Raw genomic sequence first — 24,197 nt, 5'->3', positions numbered from 1 at the left:
CCAAACTGGCAGAGAACTGAGTATCACCACTGAGCTGTCTAACTGAAGAAAGCATAGCAAGCATTTCTCATAGTAGCTATGATCATGCAACAGGTGACAATGTTCCTATTTGTATTGTGTATTCATGTGGCAATGGATGTTAAAGCAAAATGAGTCAACAGCAATAGACTTCACATGAATTGATTTAATATAATCTCAAAGTTGTTACTATAGTTAAATGTTACTGATGGTTGAAATAAGCAAAACCCTTCACTCACTGGTTGTGCATTGCTTTTTTTAAAACGCAGTGTTTACATTTGTATCTGTCCAGGAAATCACCCCATCCATGAAAGGGCAATTTTGCCTGAGCAGCTGAGTTTGAATGTTCCTCAACATAATGACCCCCCACACCTCGAATGTATTTGCTTGGGAGAAGTAGAGTGATTTTAAATTAGTGTTGTTGCATGGTATAGGATTGATATTTTGACCAAGTTGTAAAAGCACAGCAAGAACAGACACCAATGACCAGAGAAAGCAGGATCTCCCAGTGGCCACACATTTTAATTCCACATCCCATTCCCATTCTGACATGTCTATCCACAGCCTCCTCTACTGTAAAGATGAAGCCACACTCAGGTTGGAGGAACAACACCTTGTATACCGTCTGGGTAGCTTCCAACCTGATGGCATGAACATCGACTTCTCTAACTTCCGCTAATGCCCCACCTCCCCCTCGTACCCCATCTGTTACTTATTTTTATACACACATTCTTTCTCTCACTCTCCTTTTTCTCCCTCTGAATATACCCCTTGCCCATCCTTTGGGTCCCCCCCCCACCTTGTCTTTCTTCCCGGACCTCCTGTCCCATGATCCTCTCGTATCCCTTTGGCCTATCACCTGTCCAGCTCTTGGCTCCATCCCTCCCCCTCCTCCTATCATTTTGGATCTCCCCCTCCCCCTCCAACTTTCAAATCCCTTACTCACTCTTCCTTCAGTTAGTCCTGACGAAGGGTCTCGGCCTGAAACATCAACTGCACCTCTTCCTAGAGATGCTGCCTGGCCTGCTGCGTTCACCAGCAACTTTTATGTGTGTTACATGATATATGCAGAACTGAATTGAGCAGCATTTCTGTCCTCACTAATCTGATGTGAAAAGTAATCGTATACATTGTTAGAGGATAGTAATTGCCTATCATATCAGTTAGTGTGGGCATGTGGCCAAGTGGTTAAGGCATTCGACTAGTGACCTGAAGGTCGTGAGTTCGAGCCCCAGCCAAGGCAGCGTGTTCTGTCCTTGAGCAAGGCACTTAACCACACAGTGCTCTGCGACAACACTGGTGCCTAGCTGTATCGGCCCTTGCCCTTCCCTTGGACAACATTGGTGTCTTGGAGAGGGGAGACTTGTAGCATGGGCAACTGCCAGTCTTCCATACAACCTTGCCCAGGCCCGCGCCCTGGAGAGTGAAGACTCTCTCCATGGTCTCGCAAGACTAATAGATGCCTTTATATCAGTTACATTGATGGACTGCAGGTAAAATGGGCCAACTAGAGAGGTAGATAACTGACGGATTAAAGAATCAGACAAATTGCACAGGACTGAAGAACCTGCTATATGTCAGTGGGATAAATAATAGATAGGTACAGTGGCGAGCAAAAGTTTGGGCACCCCTGGTCAAAATTTCTGTTACTGTGAGTAGTTAAGTGAGTAGAAGATGAACTGATCTCCAAAAGTCATAAAGTTAAAGATGAAACATTCTTTTCAATATTTTAAGCAAGATTACTGTATTATTTTTGTCTTGTACAATTTTAGAGTGGGGGGGTGGAGAAGGAAAGGAGCACCATGCAAAGGTTTGGGCACCCCAAGAGATTTGAACTCGCAGATAACTTTCACCAAGGTCTCAGGCCTTAATTAGTTTGTTAGGGCTATGGCTTGTTTAGTTATCTTTAGGAAAGGCTAGGTGATGCAAATTTCAAAGCTTTATAAATACCCTGACTCCTCAAACTTTGTCCCAACAATCAGCAGCCATGGGCTCCTCTAAGCAGCTGCCTAGCACTCTGAAAATTAAAATAAATGATGCCCACAAAGCAGGAGAAGGCTATAAGAAGATAGCAAAGTGTTTTCAGGTAGCCGTTTCCTGAGTTTGTAATGTAATTAAGAAATGGCAGTTTATAGGAACGGTGGAGGTCAAGTTGAGGTCTGAAAGACCAAGAAAACTTTTAAGAGAACTGCTTGTAGGATTGCTAGAAAGGCAAACCAAAACCCCTGTTTGACTGCAAAAGACCTTCAGGAAGATTTAGCAGACTCTGGAGTGGTGGTGCACTGTTCTACTGTGCAGCGACACATGCACAAATAAGACCTTCATGGAAGAGTCATCAGAAGAAAACCTTTCCTGCATCCTCACCACAAAATTCAGCGTCAGAAGTTTGCAAAGGAACATCTAAACAAGCCTCTCACATAAAAATTGCTGGTGAACACAGCAGGCCAGGCAGCATCTATAGGAAGAAGTACAGTCAACGTTTCGGGCCGAGACCCTTTGTCAGGACCTCTTCCTATAGATGCTGCCTGGCCTGCTGCGTTCACCAGCAATTTTTATGTGTGTTGCTTGAAATTCCAGCATCTGCAGATTTCCTCGTATTTGCGTATCTAAACAAGCCTGATGCATTTTGGAAACAAGTCCTGTGGACTAATGAAGTTAAAACAGAACTTTTTGGCCGCAATGAGCAAAGGTATGTTTGGAGAAAAAAAGGGTGCAGAATTTCATGAAAAGAACACCTCTCCAACTTTTAAGCATGGAGGTGGATCGATCATGCTTTGGGCTTGTTGTAGCCAGTGGCACGGGGAACATTTCGCTGGGAGAGAGAAGAATGAATTCAATTAAATACCAGCAAATTCTGGAAGCAAACATCACACCGCCTGTTCTTTTAAAAAAAAAGCTGGAGATGTAAAGAGGATGGCTTCTACAACAAGATAATGATCCTAAACACACTTTAAAATCCACAATGGACTACCTCAAGAGGTGCAAGCTGAAGGTTTTGCCATGGCCCTCACAGTCCCCCGACCTAAACATTGAGGATCTGTGGATAGACCTCAAAAGAGCAGTGCGTGCGGGATAGCCCAAGAATCTCACAGAACTAGAAGCCTTTTGCAAGAAAGAATGGGTGAAAATCCCCCAAACAAGAATTGAAGACTTTTAGCTGGCTACAGAAAGCATTTACAAGCTGTGATACTTCCCAAGTGGGTGTTACTAAGTACTGACCATGCAGGGTGCCCAAACTTTTGCTTCGGGCCCTTTTCCTTTGTTATTTTGAAACTGTAAAAGATGGAAATAAAAAAAGTAATCTTGCTTAAAATCTTTAACTTCATGCCTTTTGGAAATCAGGTAATCTTTTACTTGCTTAGCTATTCACAGTAACAAAAATTTTGACCAGGGTGCCCAAACTTTTGCATGCCACTGTAGATCACAAGACAAAGGAGCAGAAGTAGGCCATTCGGCCCATTGAGTCTGCTCCGCCATTCCACCATGAGCTAAACTATTCTCCCATCTCATTCCAATTTCTGGCTTTTTCCCCATATCTCTTGATACCCTGACTAATTTGATACCTATCAATCTCCTCCTTAAATACCCTCAATGATTGTGTCTCCACAGCTGTATGTGGCAACGAATTCCATAAATCCACGACCTTCTGGCTAAAAAAATTTCTCCTCATCTCTGTTTTAAATGGGTACTCTCTAATTCTAACAGTGTGGCCTCTTGTCCTGGACTCACCCACCAAGGGAAACAGCTTTCCACATCTACTGTCCAACCCTTTCAACATTCGAAATGTTTCTATGAGATCCCCTCTCATTCTATATTCTAATTAATACAGTCCAAGAACCGACAAACGCTCCTCATATGTTAGCCCCTGCATTCCAGGAATCATCCTCGTAAATCTGTTCTGAACTCTCTCCAACATCAGAACATCCCTTCTAAGATAGGGGGCCCAAAACTGCACACAGTATTCCAAATGAGGTCTCGCCAGTGCCCCATTGAGCCTCATCAACACCTCCTTACTCTTATACACTATTGCTCTTGAAATTAATGCCAGCATAGCATTCACTTTCCTTACTGCCGATCCAACCTGGTGGTTAACCTTTAGGGTATCTTGCACGAGGACCTCCAAGACACTTTGCATTTCTGATTTTTGAATTTTCTCCTCATCTAAATAATAATCTGCCAGATTATTTCTTCTTCCAAAATGTACAACTGTACATTTCTCAACATTGTATCTCATCTGCCATTTCTTTGCCCACTCTCCTAAACTGACCAAGTCTCTCTGCAACCTTTCCATTTCTTCAACACTTCCTGCTCCTCCACCTATTTTGGTGTCATCCGCAAACTTAGCCACAAAACCATTTAATCCATAATCTAAATCATCGATATACATCGTAAAAAGAAGCGGCCCCAACACCGACCCCTGTGGAACACCACTAGTAACAGGCAACCAATCAGAATAGGATCCCTTTATTCCCACCCTTTGCTTTCTGCCTATCAGCCAATGCTTCACCCGTTCCAATATCTTTCCTGTAATTCCATGGGCTCTCATCTTATTAAGCAGCCTCTTATGCGGCACCTTATTGAAGGCCTTTTGAAAATCCAAATACACAACATCCACAGCCTCTCCCTTGTCAATCTTATTTGAGATTATCTCAAAAAATTCCAATAGGTTGGTGAGGCAGGATCTTCCCTTCATGAAACCATGCTGGCTTGGGCCTATCTTGTCATGCACCTCGAGGTATTTCATAACCTCGTCCTTGAGGATTGACTCCAATAACTGTTCAACTACCGATGTCAGACTAATAGGTCTGTAATTTTCTTTTTGCTGCCTCCCTCCTTTATTAAACAGCGGAACTACGTTTGTGACCTTCCAGTCCTCCAGAACCATGCTAGTCTATTGATTCCTGGAAGATCATTTCCAATGCCTCCACAGTCTCCAAAGCCACCTCCTTCAAAACCCGTGGGTGCACATCATCCGGTCCGGGAGACTTATCTATTCTGAGTCCATTTAGCTTCCCAAGCACTTTCTCTCTAGTAATCTTGACTATCTAATTCTGTTCCCTGAGACCTCTGGCTATCAGATATGTTGCTAGTGTCTTCCACTGTGAAGACTGATGCAAAATACTCGATTTAGTTCCTCTGCCATCTCTTTGTTACCCATTATAATTTCTCCAGCATCATTTTCAATCAGACCTATATCAACCCATGTCACTCTTTTACTCTTCATATATTTTATAAAAATCTTAGTATCCTTTTTAATGTTAATTGCCAACTTCCTTTCATAATTCAAACATCCCATCTCTCCCGGAAGTTCCAGGAGTCTCCCGCATATTAATAGTGGCTCCCTGATGCCCGCAAATTATATACAATATCACAGAAATCAATTTGATTGAGAGTGAGAGAAAGCAAGAGAGAGAGCGAGTGCAAGCAAGCGAGAGCGAAAGTGAGAGCGCTTGAGAGAGCGCGAGCGACCACGAGAGAGAGAGAGAGAACGCGCGCACACCATGGCAGAGTGTTCCAAAAAAACATAAATAATACGTCACCCCGGACTACACTAAAGTGTACCTCTGCCTAATAGGGGTCAAAATAATGACAGTGTTGCTCGCTGCACTGTTTGCAACAGTGACTTTTCTATTGCCCATGGTGGGTTAAGACTGTAAAAGACATGTTGAGGTGAGTTTAACAGGTGTCATTCGTTCATTAGCATAGCTAACGTTATTTAAACTAGCTGGCTAGCTGCTAAGGAGCTACTCTATTGCAGACATCCCACCTCTCCCGGAAGTCTCCCGCAAATTGATGGTGCTACCTCCCTGAAATGAGTTTTTGCGGGGTGGGATGTCTGATAATTCATCTTTTCTTTCCTAATAACTTATTTTCCTTCTGTAAGTTTTTAAAAGTTGCCCAGTCCTCAGTTTTCCCACTAATTTTTGCTTCCTTGTATGCCGTCTCTTTTGCTTTTATTTTGGCCTTAACCTCACTTGTTAGCCATATTTTGCCATTTTTCCACTCATGATTTTCTTTTTTCTTGGAATATATTTTTCCTGCACTTTCCTTATTTCTTGTAGGAATTTCATCCAATTCTGCTCTACCGTCCCTCCATCTAGCTTACTTTTCCAATCTACTTGGGCCAGTTCCTCTCTCATACCACTGTAATTTCCTTTTTTCCACTGAAATATCGATACACCTGATATCAGCTTCTCCTTTTCAAATTTGAAACTGAGTTCAATCATATTATGATCACTACTTCCAAGGGGTTCCATTACCTCCAGCTCCCTAATTGCCTCAGGTTCATTACACTGCATCCAGTCCAAAACGGCTGATCTTCTGGTGGGCTTGTGGACAAGCTGGTCCAAAAAGCCATCCTGTAGGCATTCTACAAACTCCCTCTCCTGAGATCCAGTACCTTCTTGACTTTCCCAATCCACTTTCATATTAAAATCCCCCATAATTATCTTGGCATTTTCCTTCTGACATGCTTTTTCTATTTCCAGCTGTAACTTGTAGTCCACATCCCGGCTGCTGTTTGGAGGCCTGTATATAACTGCTATTAGTGTCTTTTTACCCTTGCCATTTCTTAACTCGACCCATAAGGATTCTACCTCTTCTGATCCTATGTCACTTCTTTCTATCGATTTGATATCGTTGCTTACCATCAGGGCCACACCACCCCCTTTACCTACCTTCCTATCTTTCCTATACACTGTGTATCCTTGGGTATTCAGCTCCCAATCATATCCATCGTTTAGTCATAACCCAGTGATGGCCACAATGTCATATCTTTTAACCTGTAGTTGTACAACAAAGTCATCTACTTTATTTCTAATGCTGCGTGCATTTAAGTACAGTGTATTTAGATCAGTATCTGTTACCGATTTTGCTGTTTCTATCGCACAGCAAATTATCCTGTCTATTCACCTGCCTGTCCTTCTTGCCATCTTTACTGCACAGTATCTTTGACTTATTTCTATTTTCCTCTTCCTCAACCCTAACACCCTGGTTTCCTTTCCCCTGCCAACTTGGTTTATACCCTTCCTAACAGCTATATTAAACAATCCCACCAGGATATTAGTACCCTTTGAGTTCAGGTGTAACCCATTGTTCTTGTATAAGTCATACCTCCCCAAAAAAGATCCCAATGATTTAAGAATTTAAAGCCCTGCCCCCTGCACCAGTTACTTAGCCACACATTCATCTGCTTAATTCTGCTATTCTTACCTTCATTAGCGCGTGGCTCAGGCAGTAATCCTGAGATTATTACTTTGGAGGTTGGCTTTTCAATTTTCTTCCTAGCTCCCAATAATCTTCCTTCAGTACCTCTTTTTCTGTCTATGTCGTTGGTACCAACATGTACCAAGACTTCTAGCTGCTTGCCCTCTCTCCTCAGAATACTCTGGACCCGATCTGAGACATCCCGTACCCTGGCACCAGGGAGGCAACACACCATCCAGGTATCCTTGTCCAGCTCGCAGAATCTCTTGTCTGTTCCCCTCACTATGGAATCCCCTGTAACTACTGCATTTCTCCTTGCTCTCTTGATCACGGCACTGGGCAGAATGCCAGAGTCCTGTTCGCTGTGGTCTTCCTCTGTCAGGTCAACCTCTCCAACAGTACCTAAAACGATATATCGATTTCTGAGGGGGACTGTCACTGAGGTGCTGTCCACTATCTCTCTACAGGTATTATCAATCATCTCCTCACTTTCCCTAATTAGCTGAAGGTCATCAAGTTGCAGCTCCAGATCCCTAACACTGTCCTTGTTAAGGAGCCTCATCTCAATGCACCTGGTGCAGATGTAATCCTTGGGGAGACTGGGAGTCTTCCAGGGTCCCCACATCTGGCACTCCAAGCACAACACTAATCCTGGATGCATACTTTTAATGCTACTGTTATTACTAAATAAATAAACCTGTAACTTACCCCTTTACTATGAGACTCAACGGTCGCAGAAAGCCTCTTCCCGTTTCCGCCTAACCCTCTCACTCCGCTACCCGCTGGATATGGCGGTGTACTTTTTTTTTAAGCCTTCCATGCACTGAGGTCACGTGCCTGCGCAGACCTGGCCTTGCCTCACTGGGAGCAAGCTCCTCTGCTTGCTGAAGCCTCTCGAGCCAAAGCCTTGCTACTCTGTCTCCCACTACTCTGACGCCCGCTCCATTAATCTGCTCGCTTTTTAAACTTTCCCACTGCTCTCACAGGCCGACCTTCATGAGCTTGCGCAGTCGTGCCCCGTTCAAACTGCTGAAGAAATGACCGCCCCTTCTCAATCTGCTTGCTTTTTAAACTCTCCCGCTGTCTCACGGGCCAACTTTCACGCGCTTGTGCAGTCGTGCCCCATTCAAACTGCCGAAGAAATGACCCTTTATTCAGATTTAGATGTACTTTATTCAGTCCAAAGGAAATTGGTGTCACAATAGCATTACAAGTGCTCAGATATAAATATTAGAGAAGTAGAAAGAATAAAAAATAAGTTACCAGAAACAGTCTAACAGGAGGGGTTCATCCCCTCTCCGGCTGTAGGATGACTCATATAAAGCCTGATGGTCAAGGGTAAGAATGACCTCGTATAGTGCTCTTTGGAGTAGCATTGTTGTCTATTACTAAAAGTGCTCCTCTGTTCAGCCAAGGTGTTGTGCTGAGGGTCAGAAACATTGTCCAAAATTGCCAGGATTTTCAGTAGGGTCCTTTTGTTGTACCACAGCCTCCGATGTGTCCAGTTTGACTCCTATAACAGAGCCAGGCTTTCTAATCAGTTTATTGAGCTGACGGATGTGATTGAGGGAATTCAATGGGGATGTTCTGGATCATTTCCAATTAAGAGAGTATAGATAGGTGGAAATAGCTTCTACTGATGCTCGAATGCTCCTGAGAACACTTTCAATCTTTCTGGTCAGAATAGACTGCAGGATATGAGATGAGTAAGAAGTTTAAGTAATAGCACTAATCTGGAACTTGCTTCAGTGAATTGGAGTTTATTGAAATGAAAAGTTACGTGACAGATTAATTTGCATATCTATGAGGAAGGAGTAGGAGAATGTGATTCTTCCACTTCAGATATGTACTGACGTAATGAACTGGATGGCTTCCAACTGTATCATAAGCAGTCTATAATTCCATACATTTTCTACAGATTAAGATACCTTCCAAGAAACCTGCCCATATACCAGTCTACACTCTGGGTTTTGAGAATACTCAAGGAGCCCGTCAGACACAATCTTCCCAGGCAAAAGCACTCTTCCAATCTCAGTAAGTATATTGGATTGCACGATGTTCGATGTTGACGTTTTCCTTTAACTGAACTGGCATTTGGCAACATAATGAGAATAACACGACTACTACAATTACTTTCATGTGTTTGAATCAATTGCCAGCAATAATGCAGCTTGCTTTAAGTCGGGGGTTCCCCGCTTGGGAACACTTGCTTTGTTGGAAGACGCAAGATATGGAAATTGTACCGTCCCTTGAAGAGTGAGAGGATACAGAAGTTGCTGACTACCAACAGATGAAAGGGGCTGTATAGATGATGCTTATTGATACTGAATGTCCACATATATTTGTATCAATTATATCAGTGCTGCTAGGTTTATGACTGGTAATTGCTTTGAGTCCAGAATTTCAGAGAATTAAGATTAAGTAACTGCTAAGAATCTTGTTTTTCAAAATTATGTTTTGCTTCAGTAACTTTGTCGGGGAGGATTGGGCAGAATAAGCAGCCATAGGTCAAACTCACTTTTAAAGCAGCTGGGATTTCCTAGTAGCACAAACGGCTTAAAAGGCAGAGCAGCCCAGACACAAAATCTACAGTAGATCTGTGGTGGGAGCGACTGAAAATTCGTCATTATGGGGTGCTAAAACAGGGAATCTTTGAATAATACAACTAGGCTGCTTAGAAAGAGTCCACAAAGCTAATCCAAAGCTCGCTTTTGTTGTAAGGGACAACCATGGGAGATTTGGGAAAAGAATAGGGGAAATACTGAAGGCATTAATGCAGTGGTGAGACAAAGAGGAGGATGTGTACAACAGGTTGGAATCATTAGAATAAAAGTTCATATAGGTAGCTAAAAGTGGGGGAAGAAAAGAATAATGAGTTTACATCACTGGTGCTGAGATCAAGAGGGTTGAAAGCTTCAAGTTTTTAAGGAGTGACCATTATCAATAGCCTGTCCCAGTCCAACCACATAGACACCACAGCCAAGGAAGCTCATTAGCACCTCAACTCCCTCAGGAGGTTAAAGAAACTTGGCATGTGTCTTTTGACTATCATCAGTTTTATAGATGCACCATAGAAGGCATCCTATCCAGATGGTATAGCAACCACCCTGTCCAAGAGTGCAAGAAACTGCAGAGAGTTGTGGACTCTGTTCTTCTCGCTGCCCTGGTAAAACAGCCGGCATAATCAAAGGCCCCACCCACCCAGACCTTCTCTCTCCCTCTCCACCCCATTAGGCAGAAGATACCGCAGCCCAAAAGCATGTAACGCTCTATTCTGCATTCTGTTGTTTTCCCTTGTACTACAAAGCATTGTTGTAATGCAGTGATCTGCATGGATGGCATGCAAAAGTTTTTCAATAATAAACCAATAATAAATACAAATACAAAGTGACATTGGTACAAAGTGAAGGGAACACTAAAAGTAATTTTAGACAAGTCTTCGGGGTCAGCAGGGACAGTACAGGATTAGGAACTAGATATTTTTCTGTGTATGCAGATCCAAATCAACATTTATATGTACAGGTGGAAAATGTGTAAGTACTGTGTGATTATTTACTACAGGAAATTAATTTTTCTCAGTGATTGCACATGGTTCAAACTTTGACAAATGTGTGTTCTCTTGCATTTCTGAATTTTTAATATCAGTAAAAAAAATTATTCATGTATAAATGCCACCAATGGGATATCCTAATGTTCAGTACTCAAGACCCTTTGAATGATTTTATTACAGGTCCTTGAGGAATATCAGTAACCGGTCGGTAGAACAGGAATTCCCACACCTTTATGCACATGGCTGTAGCTTCAAGGATATTTGTGCTGAATGCACAAAATTTGTTGCTGATGTCATTAATTCAAGCAGAATAAGTATGGACCTTCTGAACAACACTCCTTCAAGGAGAATTCAGTCTATGTACTCGTGCTCCACCAGATCTTGAGAGAAGTACAAGAAGCAACAACTGGCTGACATCATGTAGTCCTTGGACAAAGTTGTCAGCAGTCACACTGCATGAGCTATTGTTAATCCCTAAACCAACTGAATGTGATATTTCGAGGCTGTGCCCAACTCATTCTGACCAACTACAAACATGACACATAGTAACCAGGAAAGATACAAAAGAACTGGAGTTTATAGAGGTCATGTTTAACATTTTCATGGTAAAACTCTTTTCACATTGAGGCAAGGTAGTTGTCACACAGTTGATGTGCTTTATAGCCTTCTATGAATTCTTGGAGATTAGGCCTTTAACTTTTGAGATGGTGGCAAACTCAATTTTCATTCTTGCTGTTAACCAGCTATAAAAGCTGATTAGGTAGAGGAGAGATATTCAAATTCAATACTTGAAATACTTCCACGTTGACACGTCGAGAGACTGAGTCAGGTTGGAATGTAGACCATTGGAAATCTATTTTATTCTTATTTTAACTACAATTAAATTCCATTCCTTTCTCAGTTTTTGTTTTCTTGCTACTATCTCCGGAAGACTAGATCACTAATAGTTCTGTTCCCTTGCAAATGAAACGTGTACTGCTGACATTTAAATTCTGGGACTTTATTTTGCGCTAAACTAGTGAGTGTTTTCAGCCCACACTCAAAATTAGCACAGCAACAGATTAAATACAGATTTTACTTCAAGTGCAATTTTTGAATTATTGACCTTGCCATGTGCACTGCTGTGGTTGTGCATGAAGCCTATCACAATATAAAACAAAGCATCAGAGTTGACACTGCTTTAGGGCAGCTCAAATGATTTTTTTTTAATGTTCTTGATTCTGTTGCACTTTACTGAATAGAATAAACAAGTCGCTTTGAACCAGAGCAGTATCAAAGGCATAAATGATGGTTGTCAGAGTCCAATAACTGTACAGTATGTTTTAAAACGTTCATTCTGGAGCTAAAATATTTTGTATTAGGTGTATTGATAATGTAAAAAATAATGTATATACAAAGATATGGCATCTGAAAAGCTCAACTGGCACTACAAGATAATTTAATAAATGATTAAGCATGCAATATTCAGCATTTGATTGCTTAATCATTTAAGTTTCAATTTCTTTATCCCATATCTTTAATAATTCAAATAATTAAAATGAAGAGTTTTGAATAAAGTGAGGTTTGCATACAACAACCATGTTTAATATTAACTGTTGTGGAGATTATTTTTCATCACTGTATATTTGGACCATACACAGATAGTGAATGTCTAGGTAGAATATTGAAAGCCCAAGTATTCTCATAATCTCATCTTTCCATTACCTGGCATTACCTGAATCCAGTAAACAAGCAAATGCCAATTAAAAAAAAAAGCACCAACCGAACCACAAATGGTTTAGACATCAGCACTGAGTTTTGGATTAAAGTAATTCAAGGACATTAGAGTTTATATCATGTTAAACAGTCCATTTAGATTATTTTGTAACACTAAAATGAGCATTTTACATCTCGAGCATCATATTATGCTCCTTTCATATTTCTGAAATTCTGACTTATCAAACACACATTACCAGCGAAATACAGGTTAAAGGCAGACTGCTGCTGACAGTTGCACATATTCTAAAGAAAACTCCACATTTTAAAGCTGTTACATTTTTAAACTTAATGTATAACAATGGGGAGAAAAAGGCAGCTAGTTATTTTAACTCTTTCAGAGATCATTTATAGTTTCTGTACCTTTATGGTATCATTGCTAATACTCACAACATGCTTGTTTTTAAAAAGCTACTTTTTGTCTGACTTTTAATTGATATCCATGAAGTGGAATTAAAGTGCACAGCAATGTGTTTATTAGATAGCATTACAGAGGCCAGCCAGATAACTAGCTAAAAGGACATTTAATTTTGTTTATTCTCAAGACTTGATAAATAAAGTAATGGAACCAATTACCACAAACCACTTTGAATTTCAGCTTGCTTTCCTAATCATCACACCATCTTACTTATATCTGGATACTGCCTTTGATATTGCTCTGGTATAATGCTTCTTATTAGCTTTTCTGCATGATTAAAAAGTTTGACCAGGGTGGCCCAGAAAGATATGCCAGCAGAATTAATGAGCTTGGTAGTTTTTGTTATGAAACTGTTGACAAAGTCACTGTGGTCATCTGATCACCTTCTGCTGGATATGATGCATGCCGTAGAACAGCCACCAAGAAGTGCAATGGCAAATCGATATCATGCCTTCAGGAAACATCTCCACAAGACAGGACCTATCATGGGATTGGAGAAATAAAGTCTTGATCCTTACTTCAAAATCTCTCAGCATTTAGAGGTCAATCTCTGGCTAACTGATAATATGCATAAAATCTGCAATTCTCATCCAGGTATCTATTCAAAGCAATACACTAACAATTTCAGAAATCATAAGCATCTTTTTTTAATATGAATAAAGCTATTCATCAATACACCTTCGTTACTGATGGAATGTGTGTTGTGTGTACAGTGACTGTTTTTTTCAGTCAAATAGCATGTTAAATAATATATGAAAATAAACATTTTTAAGGACTGTACAACACAATGTAAAATGTATTTGGTAAATATGTTTCCTTGTAAATAGAAGTTATATTTACTGCAAAATTAAATAAATTGTGCAAACTATCCAGAAATCCTGTCTTTTAATTCATAATTGTAAGCAAATATTTGGGGAGTGTATTGATTATATCTTTGCATTTGTACTTGATTCTTAAAAGCTATAGATGCTAGAAATACAAAGTAAAATCTACAAAATTAGGCAATGTCAGTTGATAAAAGGTTAACATTTCAGGCCAATGAAAAGGGATTATTGATCTGAAATGGTTGTTCTGTTTCTCTTTTGGTGAATGCTGCCTTATTTGCTGAGTATTTTGAACCCCTCCAGGTATTTTTCATGTTTGAAATGTAAACCATGGGTTAAAATCAGTTAAGGCATGACAATTTTAAGAGCTTTTGGGTATATAAACATTTTAAATTCTGATATAGAATATCTAGTCTAAATTAACGCATAGTCAGTCAGTTTTTAAATGAGAAAAAAATCTTTTCTTCACACTAGTTACATATATACCTTTGTTTCAATTAATTTCTACCTTTTTAATATAATGTTTATCTTGAATTTTGACCTACATGCTATTGCAGATATTCTTTGTTCTTTCCATCTCTTCTTCTGTTCCCCCCCCACAAGATACAGCACACTTGTCCTTGAAACAAAGCATTAATCTATCCTTCTCTCTCTTCTGATACTGTCTGGCCTGCAGAGTTCCTTTGATTTTGTTTTGGATTTCCAGCATTTGCAGTTTACTGCTCCATAGAAATAGCCTTTTTGAAATATGGGCTGAGGGAATGACCCACATCTTTGTTTGTTGCTTTTCACTTGTTTTTCTTGTACACTAATAATCAGTTGTGCCTTTGAAGAGCTGAAGATAAATCCATTCAATCCTGGCAATGTCAGCCCACAGCTCCAACAACTTGCTTGGTATCACTACCCAAGTCAATGTAATTTCCCAACTCCCTTCCAATTCCCAATTTATCAGTATAGCTGAGATATTGCTTACAGTATACACTTTACAGATGCAAGATGCCTATTTATTTGGTTGCCGTGTTCCCATATTTCAGTATTTATTCCCCAGCCTCACTTTCTACACTCAACATTCAATTATTAACCTAAGTTTTCTATAGTTAAGTTTTCATATTTCTGGCTAATTTTCCTTCCCTATGTGTAATAAACTGACCTGAAAGGCAATTAATTTATTCATCATCATTTCTAAGTTTACTGTTCTTGATGATAGCAACATAGATTTGGTTAAAATATAACATTTCTGCCTGATTCCTGAATATTTCTATTCTACGTCAGCAGTATTGCCATTACAGGTAAAACAATATTTTAGACATTGAGTATTTCATATGAGAATTTTACAGAGCAGAATTTGTTATGCTGGTGTATGCATGCAATAACTGAGACCAGTTGTACTTGAGGGAAGGTACTCCTATGAACCCACTGTTTAACCCTGCTTCATTCACAGTGTATCAATGCTTGACCAGTAAGGAGCGGTTTCATACAAATGGACATATCTGGCAAAGGTGCCTTAATGTTATTCTGGACCCACTGCATTTGATACTGCAGAATGATGTTTCTATAAAAGCCATTTGTCTAGGAAAACAAAACTGACAACTTTTTGTGATGCACCAGCATTAAATTTCCTTTCTTTTTCAATATTTTTATTGATTTCTTACATAAAAGAATAGAGTACAGTAAGATATATAATATATATCGATTACAATTATTGGAATCACAAATATAGTTTCATTACCCCATATCTGTATACATTAAATTTAAACATAATATTGAAAAGATTTTTATTATACAAAAAAAATCCAGACCCACTACCAGGGAAAAAAAACAACTGATTGGTTTAAAAAAAAATCCTTATCATATAATAAAACATATTGTTAGCCAATATCTGTGCTTAATAGCAAATCAAAGATTTTGAAAATAATTCAAAAAATGTCCCCATAATGTTAAAAAATCTTGTCTAGGTTCAGAAATTGAACACCAAATCTTCTCTAAATTTAAACATGACATAACATCATTTAACCAATGAGTATAAGTAGGCGGAGGCATCCTTCCACAAGCAACAATGCCCTCCTGGCTATAAGAGACATAAAGGCCAAAATATGTAAATTATGTGACTCCAAAATAATATCGTTTCCTCCAACAATACCAAATAAGGCAGTCAAAGGATTAGGTTTAAAATTTACTTTAAAAAGCACCAAAAAAGTTTGGAACACTTCCTTCCAATATTTTTCAAGACTCGGACAAGTCCAAAACATATGGATTAGTGAAGGTTCTCGATTGTTACATCTATCACAATAGGGAGATACATCCGAATAAAAACGAGAGAGCTTATCTTTAGTCATGTGGGCCTTATGAACCACATTAAATTGTAGAAGGGAATGACAGGCATATAGCGATGAGGTATTAACCAATTTAAAAATTTCATTCTAAGTATCCTCAGAAATTGGAATCTGTAAATTTTGTTCCCAGAGATTTTTAATTTTGTCTAAAGGAATATTTCTCATTCCCAACAACATACCATAAATATTAGATATAGATCCGTTATGGAAGGGTTTCAATTTAAAAATTGTATCAAGTAAATTCTTATCTGGACTCTTAGGAAATGTATGTACTGGAGAATGCAAAAAGTATCTAATTTGTAAATATCGAAAGAAGTGGGTTTTGGGTAGGCTATACTTAGCTGGCAATTGTTCAGATGAAGAGAGACCACCTCCAACAAACATATCCTGAAAACATTTAATACCCAATCTATTCCACTCTTTAAAAACTACATCAGTCATAGAAGGTTTTAAAAAAATAGAAGAAATGGGATTTAAAAGTGAAAAACTCAATAAACCAAAATATTTTCTAAATTGTACTCAAATCCTCAAGGTGTGTTTAACTACAAAATTATCAGTTAAATTACTTAAAGATAAAGGAATTGAGGATCCAAGAAGAGAAATGATAGAAAATTTATTAACAGAATTAGCTTCTAAAGAAACTCAGACTGGACAGTCCTCTGGATTAATATAATATAACCAAAATGTAAGATACTGTATGTTGAATGCCCAGTAATAAAACCTAAAATTGGGTAAAGCTAAACCTCCATTCTTTTCAGCTTTTTGAAGATGAACTTTATTTAACCGAGAAATTTTATTTTTCCATATATACGAAGGTGTAATAGAATCAAGAGAATCAAAAAAGGATTTAGGAATAAAAACAGGTACGGCCTGAAATAAATATAAAAATGTAGGCAAAATATTCATTTTGATAGAATTAATTTGCCCAATCAATGATAAAGAGAGGGGTGACCAATTTGATAGTGCCTTCTTAACATAATTCAGAAGTGTAAAAAAAATTTCTTTCAGAAGGAATTTATAATTCCTGGTAATTGTTATGCCCAAATAAGTAAATTGATTTCTTGCAATTTTAAAGGAAGGTTAGAGTTAACTAATGCCAAATTATTCAAAGAAAAATGTTCACTCTTACGAAAGTTTATATTCTGAAAACTGATTAAAGCAGGAAAGTAAAGAAAGTATGGAAGGTAAAGAAGATTCCACATTAGAAATGTAGGCAAAAGGTCATCAGCATAAAGAGAAACTTTGTGAGTATTACCCCTCCTTAAAATACCAGTGATATCATTAGATTCCCGGAAAGCAATAGCTAAAGGTTCTAAGACCAAATCAAAAAGCAAAGGACTCAAAGGACAACCTTGTCTGGTTCCACGTTGAAGTTTAAATGGCTCAGAATTCTGAGAGTTAGTAAGAACGTGAGCGGAGGGAGACAGAAAAAGTAATTTAATCCATTGAATAAAATCAGGCCCAAAGTTAAATTTTTCTGAAGTTTAAAATGAATAATTCCATTCAACCCGATCAAAGGCTTTCTCAGCATCTAAGGATATCACACATTCCGATATCTCTTTAGAAGGAGAATAAATAATATTCAATAAACGACGAATAAAGTGGAAGTATCGATTTTTGATAAATCCAGTCTGATCATCAGAAATAATAGATGGCAAAATATTTTCAATCCTACAAGCCAAAAGTTTAGATAAAATTTTAGTATCAACATTAAGTAAGGAAATTGGTCTATAAGAAGAACATTCAGTTGGATCTGGCAAAAGGCATCATAGTATTCGGGCTCTCATGACCAGACTATGTAACAGTTTCCTCCCCCAAGCCATCAAACTCTTCGATACCCAGAGCCTGGACTGACACCAACCTACTGCCCTCTACTGTGCATATTATCTCGTTTATTATTTATTGTAATGCCTGCACTGTTTTGTGCACTTTATACAGACCTGCATAGGTCTGTAGTCTAGTATAGTTTTGTGTTGTTTTACGTAGTTCAGTGTAGTTTTTGTATTATTCATGTAACACCATGGTCCTGCAAAACATTGTCTCGTTTTTACTGTGTACTGTACCAGAAGTTATGGTCAAAATGACAACAAAAAGTGACTTGACTTGACTTCATGTAGATTATTTCTTCTGTTTCTATTTTCTAAGTCGATAATCACCTGTCTTAATATTTCATTAACCTTTAACTGTTTATCACAGACCTGTTCCAGATCGTCAATCTTCGCGTTGAACGCCATCAAGATATCTTCGTTCTCTTTTATCTGTTTATCGTGTTCTCTTAAAGTTTTTTGAATAGCATCCAATTTTCCATCCATCCATTTAAATTCAGCGCTGAGTTGCTGTAACTCCACCGAAAGTTCATTTTTATGTTGCTGAAGTGTCCCCATAATAGATTCCAAAGTTACCAGAGGGTCCTCTTCTTTTTTAGTAGCTTTAGCACAACTCATCATAAAGCAGTATTGCGTTTAAAAGTAAGTTTTCAAAACAAGTTGGAAGCAGTAAATTAAAAAGAGTAGGAGCACCTATAAAAGCGCTGCTACTCCATCAACAGCCAGTAGCTTCTCCAAACTTCCTATAAGTCCTTCTCCTCTACTGTCAGTGTCTTGTCAGCCTTCCCTGCCATAAAGTGGCAAAACAACATTTATTGCATCTGTTCTGCATCACCTCATGTATAGATTTGCTTGTACACCTTTTCAGGTGGCAGATAAGAGCCAACTGCACCGGTGAAGACCTGTATCGTTGTTCCAAGAATTTTCATATTCCTTCCTGTTACAGTTTCACTTCCAAACAAGCTTTCATTTAGAACTAATGGCAAGCTGCGCAAACTGAAACAACTATACTCTAGAACTAAATTTCAGAAGCTGATTGCAGCAGACAAGTGATGCTTGTGTCTGGCTGAACGCAGAGGCTGTGCTCCAAACCATTGAAGGATTAGATTATTAGATTATGAGGACACGCAGTCCTCTTTTATTGTCATTTAGTAATGCATGCATTAAGAAATGATACAATATTCCTCCGGTGTGATATCATAGAAACACAGGACAGACCAAGACTGAAAAACTGACAAAAACCACATAATTATAACATATAGTTACAACAGTGCAAGCAATACCATAACTTGATGAAGAACATGCCATGCACACAGTAAAAAAAAGTTCAAAGTCTCTCGAAAGTCCCACATCTCACGCAGACGGGAGAAGGATGAAAACTCTCCCTGCCATGTCTGACCACAGTCCGACTCTGAGTCGTCCAAAAACTTCGAGCCTCCGACCAGCCCTCCAGCACCAAGCACCGAGCACCATCTCTGCCAAGCGCTCCAACCCCAGCCCCGGCCGCCAGCAGCAGTCAAAGCCAAGGATTTTGGGGCCTTCCCTCCAGATATAAGAGGATGAAGGTTTACACTCAATGTCTGCAGGTTCAAGGCTCTCTATCAAGCTGAACCTACAGCACAGTGCTGCTCTCTAACAATGAAGGCTTGCAATACTCCAGAAATCGTGAACCACTTTCCATGCCTCTTAGGTAAGGCGATACTGATAATAAGATCCACTACTGCTTTCAAGGTGCCAATACAGCTTTTGGCCAACTGAAGTCTTGAAGGGCATGAAATTAATGGTCAACTATGCAGCAGTGATTTCGTGCCCACTCTCCCATTTGTTCCTAAGATAACTATAGAAGTCTCTGCAAAATGCATCAGATTCACTGGAAGGATGCGTGAACAAATGCCGGTGTCCTCTCACAAACCAACAGACTTAGTAATGAGGTCCAAGTTACACTCAATCAGCTGCACTGGGCAGGCCACATCATTCACAAACCCAACACCAGACAGCCGAAGCACACAGTCTTTTCTGAAATCTGACATAGGAGGAATTACCACAGAGGAAAAGATTCAAGAATGTGGTCGAAGCCTCCTTGAAGAAGGGCAATATTCTTATTCACTCATAGCGATCAATGGAGCATTCAGGATCATATTAAGACCCCCTGAGTCCATGCAGCAGGACCCATGGAAGTGTCAGAGAGACTGCAACACCGAACAAAACATCTGCTGACCCAGACACTCACCCTGCTCCGTTTGCTGAAGTGTCTCCAACTCTTTTGCAGGCTGCTTTGACTTTTTCAGAAGCTGCATGCCCTTCCCTTCTTTTGATGCACCTATTTCATTATTTTTAATAACCATTTAGTAACACCTTCCCAAACATGGTGCTGTGTTCGAGATCACCTCCTGTATATGCTTTGTTTCATTTAAAGAGGAGGTTTGCAGAGGCCTTAGAATGGTGAATGAAGGAGGGAAAACAGTATCCAGAGTTTATAACTGAAAAATTATCAGTGATAGTAGAGGAGGATGTAAGAATTGTTACTACATTTTTTATCCTTGTTTCTTACATTCTGAAATTAAATGAAATTTCACAGTTAAGAGACTAGGAACCATCATTTTTATTCAAGACATCTACGGTTCAAGATACAAATCCAGTACTATCAGTGGTTGCACCCATTCTGATCTTGATTAAAGATGATCTTGCCTGTGATGTACAGTCATATTTAGAAGAATTATTGGACCATAAGATACAGGAGCAGAATTAGGCCATTTGGCCCATTGAATCTGCTCTCCCATTTCATCATGGATGATCCATTTTTCCTCTCAGCTCCAATCTCCGTCTCCTCCCCACCCCTGTATCCTGTCCTGCCCTAACCAATCAAGAATCCATCAAACTTTGCTTTAAGTATATATTAAGAATTGGCCTCCACAGCTACCTGTGGCAAAGAATTCCACAGATTCACCACTCTGGCTTAAAAAAATTCCTCCCCAACTCTGTTTTAAAAAGGATGCTGCTCTATTCTGAGGCTGAGTCCTCTGGTCTTAGACTCTCCACATCCACTCCATTAAGGTCTTTCACTACTTGATTGGTTTCAATGAGGTCACCCCTCATTCTTCAGAATTCTAGTGAATACAGGCCCAAAGCCATCAAAGGCTCTTCATATGACAAGCCATTCAATCCTGGAATCATTTTTGTGAACTTCATTTGCACCCTCTCCCGTTTCAGCACATCTAAGATGAGGGCCCAAATCTGCTCACAATACTCCAAGTGAGGCCCCACCAGTGCTTTATAAAGTTTCTACATTACATCCTTGCTTTTATATTCTAGTCCTCTTGAAATGAATGCTAACATTGCGTTTGCCTTCCTCACCACCGACTCAACCTGCAAATTAATCATAAGGGAATCCTGCACGAGGACTGCTAAGTCCCTTCGCACCTCAGTTTTTTGTATTTTCCCTCCAACCAAAGTGCATGACCATACACTTCCTGACACTGTATTCCATCTGCCTCTTCTTTGCCCATTCTCCTAATCTGTCCAGGTCCTTCTGTAGCCTCTCTACTTCCTCAAAACTACCTGTCCCTCCACCTCTCTTCATATCGTCTTCAAGCTTTGCAACAAAGCTATCAATTCCATCATCCACATTATTAACATATGTAATCCCCTGTTTCATAATTTTTACTGTTATGCTGTATGTATTTCATTTTGTGCAGTTCTGTAAGAGCTGTTTGTTCTGCTTTCAGCCGGTTTGGGTTATTGTTGAAGTTAAGGGATGATGTGGAATGTGTGCCATCCAATTAGCGGGAGGTTTTCTAGGTGAGGGACAATAAGATTGGTCTTGTGCTGTTGTTTGAGAGGAGATGGAGAGAGAAGATGCTGGAGAGAACCGGTCGTATCATACGATCCGGTGGGAGACCTGTTTGTTCGAGATAGATTGCGAGCGACGTTCAGAAAGTGGTGTGGGCATTCACGTTGACTGAGGACCCAGTGTGTGAGTCACAGAGAAGTTCAAGGTGAGCTCCAATTTGTGCACATTTATTTAATTAGAATGGGCCCTTCTCTTTCTGTTATTCTTTACTAACCCTTCAGTTAAGATTTATAAATATAATTCCTTTAATCGTATGCAGTGTTCTGTCCATTATTTTGTGGCATTAATTTGTAACAGGGTAACGAATGACCCAGCATCCACACAAACTGAGGTTTGGGGTGGGATCCAGTGAACCTCAATCTCTGAAGTTTGGCAGGTCGGAGGTCGTCTTCCCTAGACTTACGCAGCCAAGGAAACAGGGTGTTTCACATGTAATGTAAAAAGAATTGGTCCCAACACAGATCCCTGTGGAACACCACTAGTCACTGGCAGCCAGCCCAGAAAAGGCTTTCTTCATTCCCTCTCTTTGCCTCCTGTCAATCAGTCACTGCTTTAGCAATGCTAGAATCTTTCCTGTAATTTATGGGCTCCTAGCTTGTTAAGCAGCTTCGTGTGGCACCTTGTCAAAGGCCTTTTCAAAATCCAGGTACACAACATCAACTGATTCTCCTTTGTCTATCCTGCTTGTTATTTCTTCAAAGAATTCCAACAAATTTGTCAGGCAAATCACACTGACTCTTAGTATTCTGAGAGCTTATCCTTAATAATTGACTCCAACATCTTCCCAGCCACTGAGGTCAGACTAACTAGCCTATAGTTTCCTTTCTTCTGTCTCTCTCCCTCTTAGAGACCGGAGTGACATTTGCAATTTTCCAGTCTTCCAGAACAATTCCAGAATCTAGTCCAGGTGACTTATCTACCTTCATACCTTTCAGTTTCCCAATGAAGCTTCTCTCTAGTTATGATAACTTCACACAATTCATGCCCCGACACCTGGAATTTCCACCATACTACTAGTGTCTTCCACAGTGAAGACTGATGCAAAGTACTTATTCAGTTTATCCGTTATTTCATTGTACCCCATTACTATAGATATAGAGAATCAGGTTTATTATCACCAGCATGTGTCATGACATTTGTTAACTTAGCAGCAGCAGTTCAATCAATAAATTATATAGAAGAGAAAATAAATATAATAATAAATAATTTACAGTATACACTTAGATTAAAAATCATGCAAAAAAACAGAAATACTATATATTTTAAAAATTGAGGTAGTGTTCAAGGATTCAATGTCCATTTAGGAATCGGATGGCAGAGGGGAAGAAGCTGTACCTGAATCGCTGATTATGTGCCTTCAGGCTTCTGTTTCTCCTACCTGATGGTGACAATGAGAAAACAGTATTCCCTGAGTGCTGAAGGTCCTTAATAATGGACACTGCCTTCCTGAGACACCACTCCTTGAAGATGTCCTGGGTACTTTGTAGGCTAGTACCCAAGATGGAGCTGACTAAATTTACAACCCTCTGCAGCTTCTTTCCATGCTGTGCAGTACCAACCCCCTCATACCAGACAGTGATGCAGCCTGTCAGAATGCTCTCCACGATACATCCATAGAAGTTTTTGAGTGTATTTGTTAACATACCAAATCTCTTCAAACTCCTAATATAGTTGCAGTCTTGCCTTCTTTACAACTGCATCAATATGTTGGGACCAGGTTAGATCCTCAGATCCTCGATCTGAGATCCTTGATATATCGAGACCAGGTTATTACCTCTCCAGCATCATTTTCTAGAGGTCGAATATCCACTCTTGCCTTGCTTTTACACTTCATGTATCTGAAGGTATCCTCTTTAATACTATTGGCGAGTTTACTTTTGTATCTCATCTTTACCTTAATGACCTTTTTGGTTCCTCCTGTTAGTTTTTAAAAGCTTCCCAATCCTCTAACTTCCCATTTATTTTTGCTCTACTATATGCCCTCTCTTTGGCTTTTATGGTGGCTTTAAGTTCTCTTGTTAGCCACAGTTGTGTCATCTTTCCTTCAGAATACTTCTTCCTCTTTGGGGTGTATATATCCTGTGCCTTCTGAAATGCCCCCGGAGATTCCAGCCATTGGTGTTCTGCCATCATCTCCGCCAGTGTTCTTTTCCAAACAATTCTGACCAACTCCTCTCTTCTTTTTGTAATTTATTTTTTATTGAGTTTCATCATCAAACATTTCCATAAGATGTATTTCAGATACCGTACATATATATCATATAACCATATTTGTCACAAATCTCCACATAATATTTATCTGAGGTATACACTTATAGAAAGAAGAGGAAAGAAAGAACAATCGAAAGAAGAAAACTATGTACAGAGTAGGAAGTGATTTTTTTTACAACATATTCATTGATTGTGAGAATAAAATC

General features: G+C 39.5%; 1 protein-coding gene across 3 annotated transcripts in view; it reads left to right on the top strand.

Annotated features, from left to right (window-relative positions):
- The window catches only part of spire2 (spire-type actin nucleation factor 2), a 104,068-nt gene extending 90,253 nt beyond the window's left edge, over positions 1–13,815 (top strand). For all 3 annotated transcript variants that reach the window (XM_063067031.1, XM_063067030.1, XM_063067029.1), the window contains exons 15-16: positions 9,143–9,258; positions 10,955–13,815. In XM_063067031.1, coding sequence (XP_062923101.1) covers positions 9,143–9,258; positions 10,955–11,159 — 321 coding nt within the window. In that variant the 3' untranslated portion in view covers positions 11,160–13,815. The remainder of the gene's footprint in view (positions 1–9,142; positions 9,259–10,954) is intronic.
- Positions 13,816–24,197: the final 10,382 nt, after the last annotated feature.

This window comes from Mobula hypostoma, chromosome 14 (genome assembly GCF_963921235.1).
Source record: "Mobula hypostoma chromosome 14, sMobHyp1.1, whole genome shotgun sequence".
NCBI lineage: Eukaryota > Metazoa > Chordata > Chondrichthyes > Myliobatiformes > Myliobatidae > Mobula > Mobula hypostoma.
The sequence above is the reverse complement of the archived record's forward strand: the minus strand, read 5'-3'. Positions and strand labels throughout refer to the sequence as shown.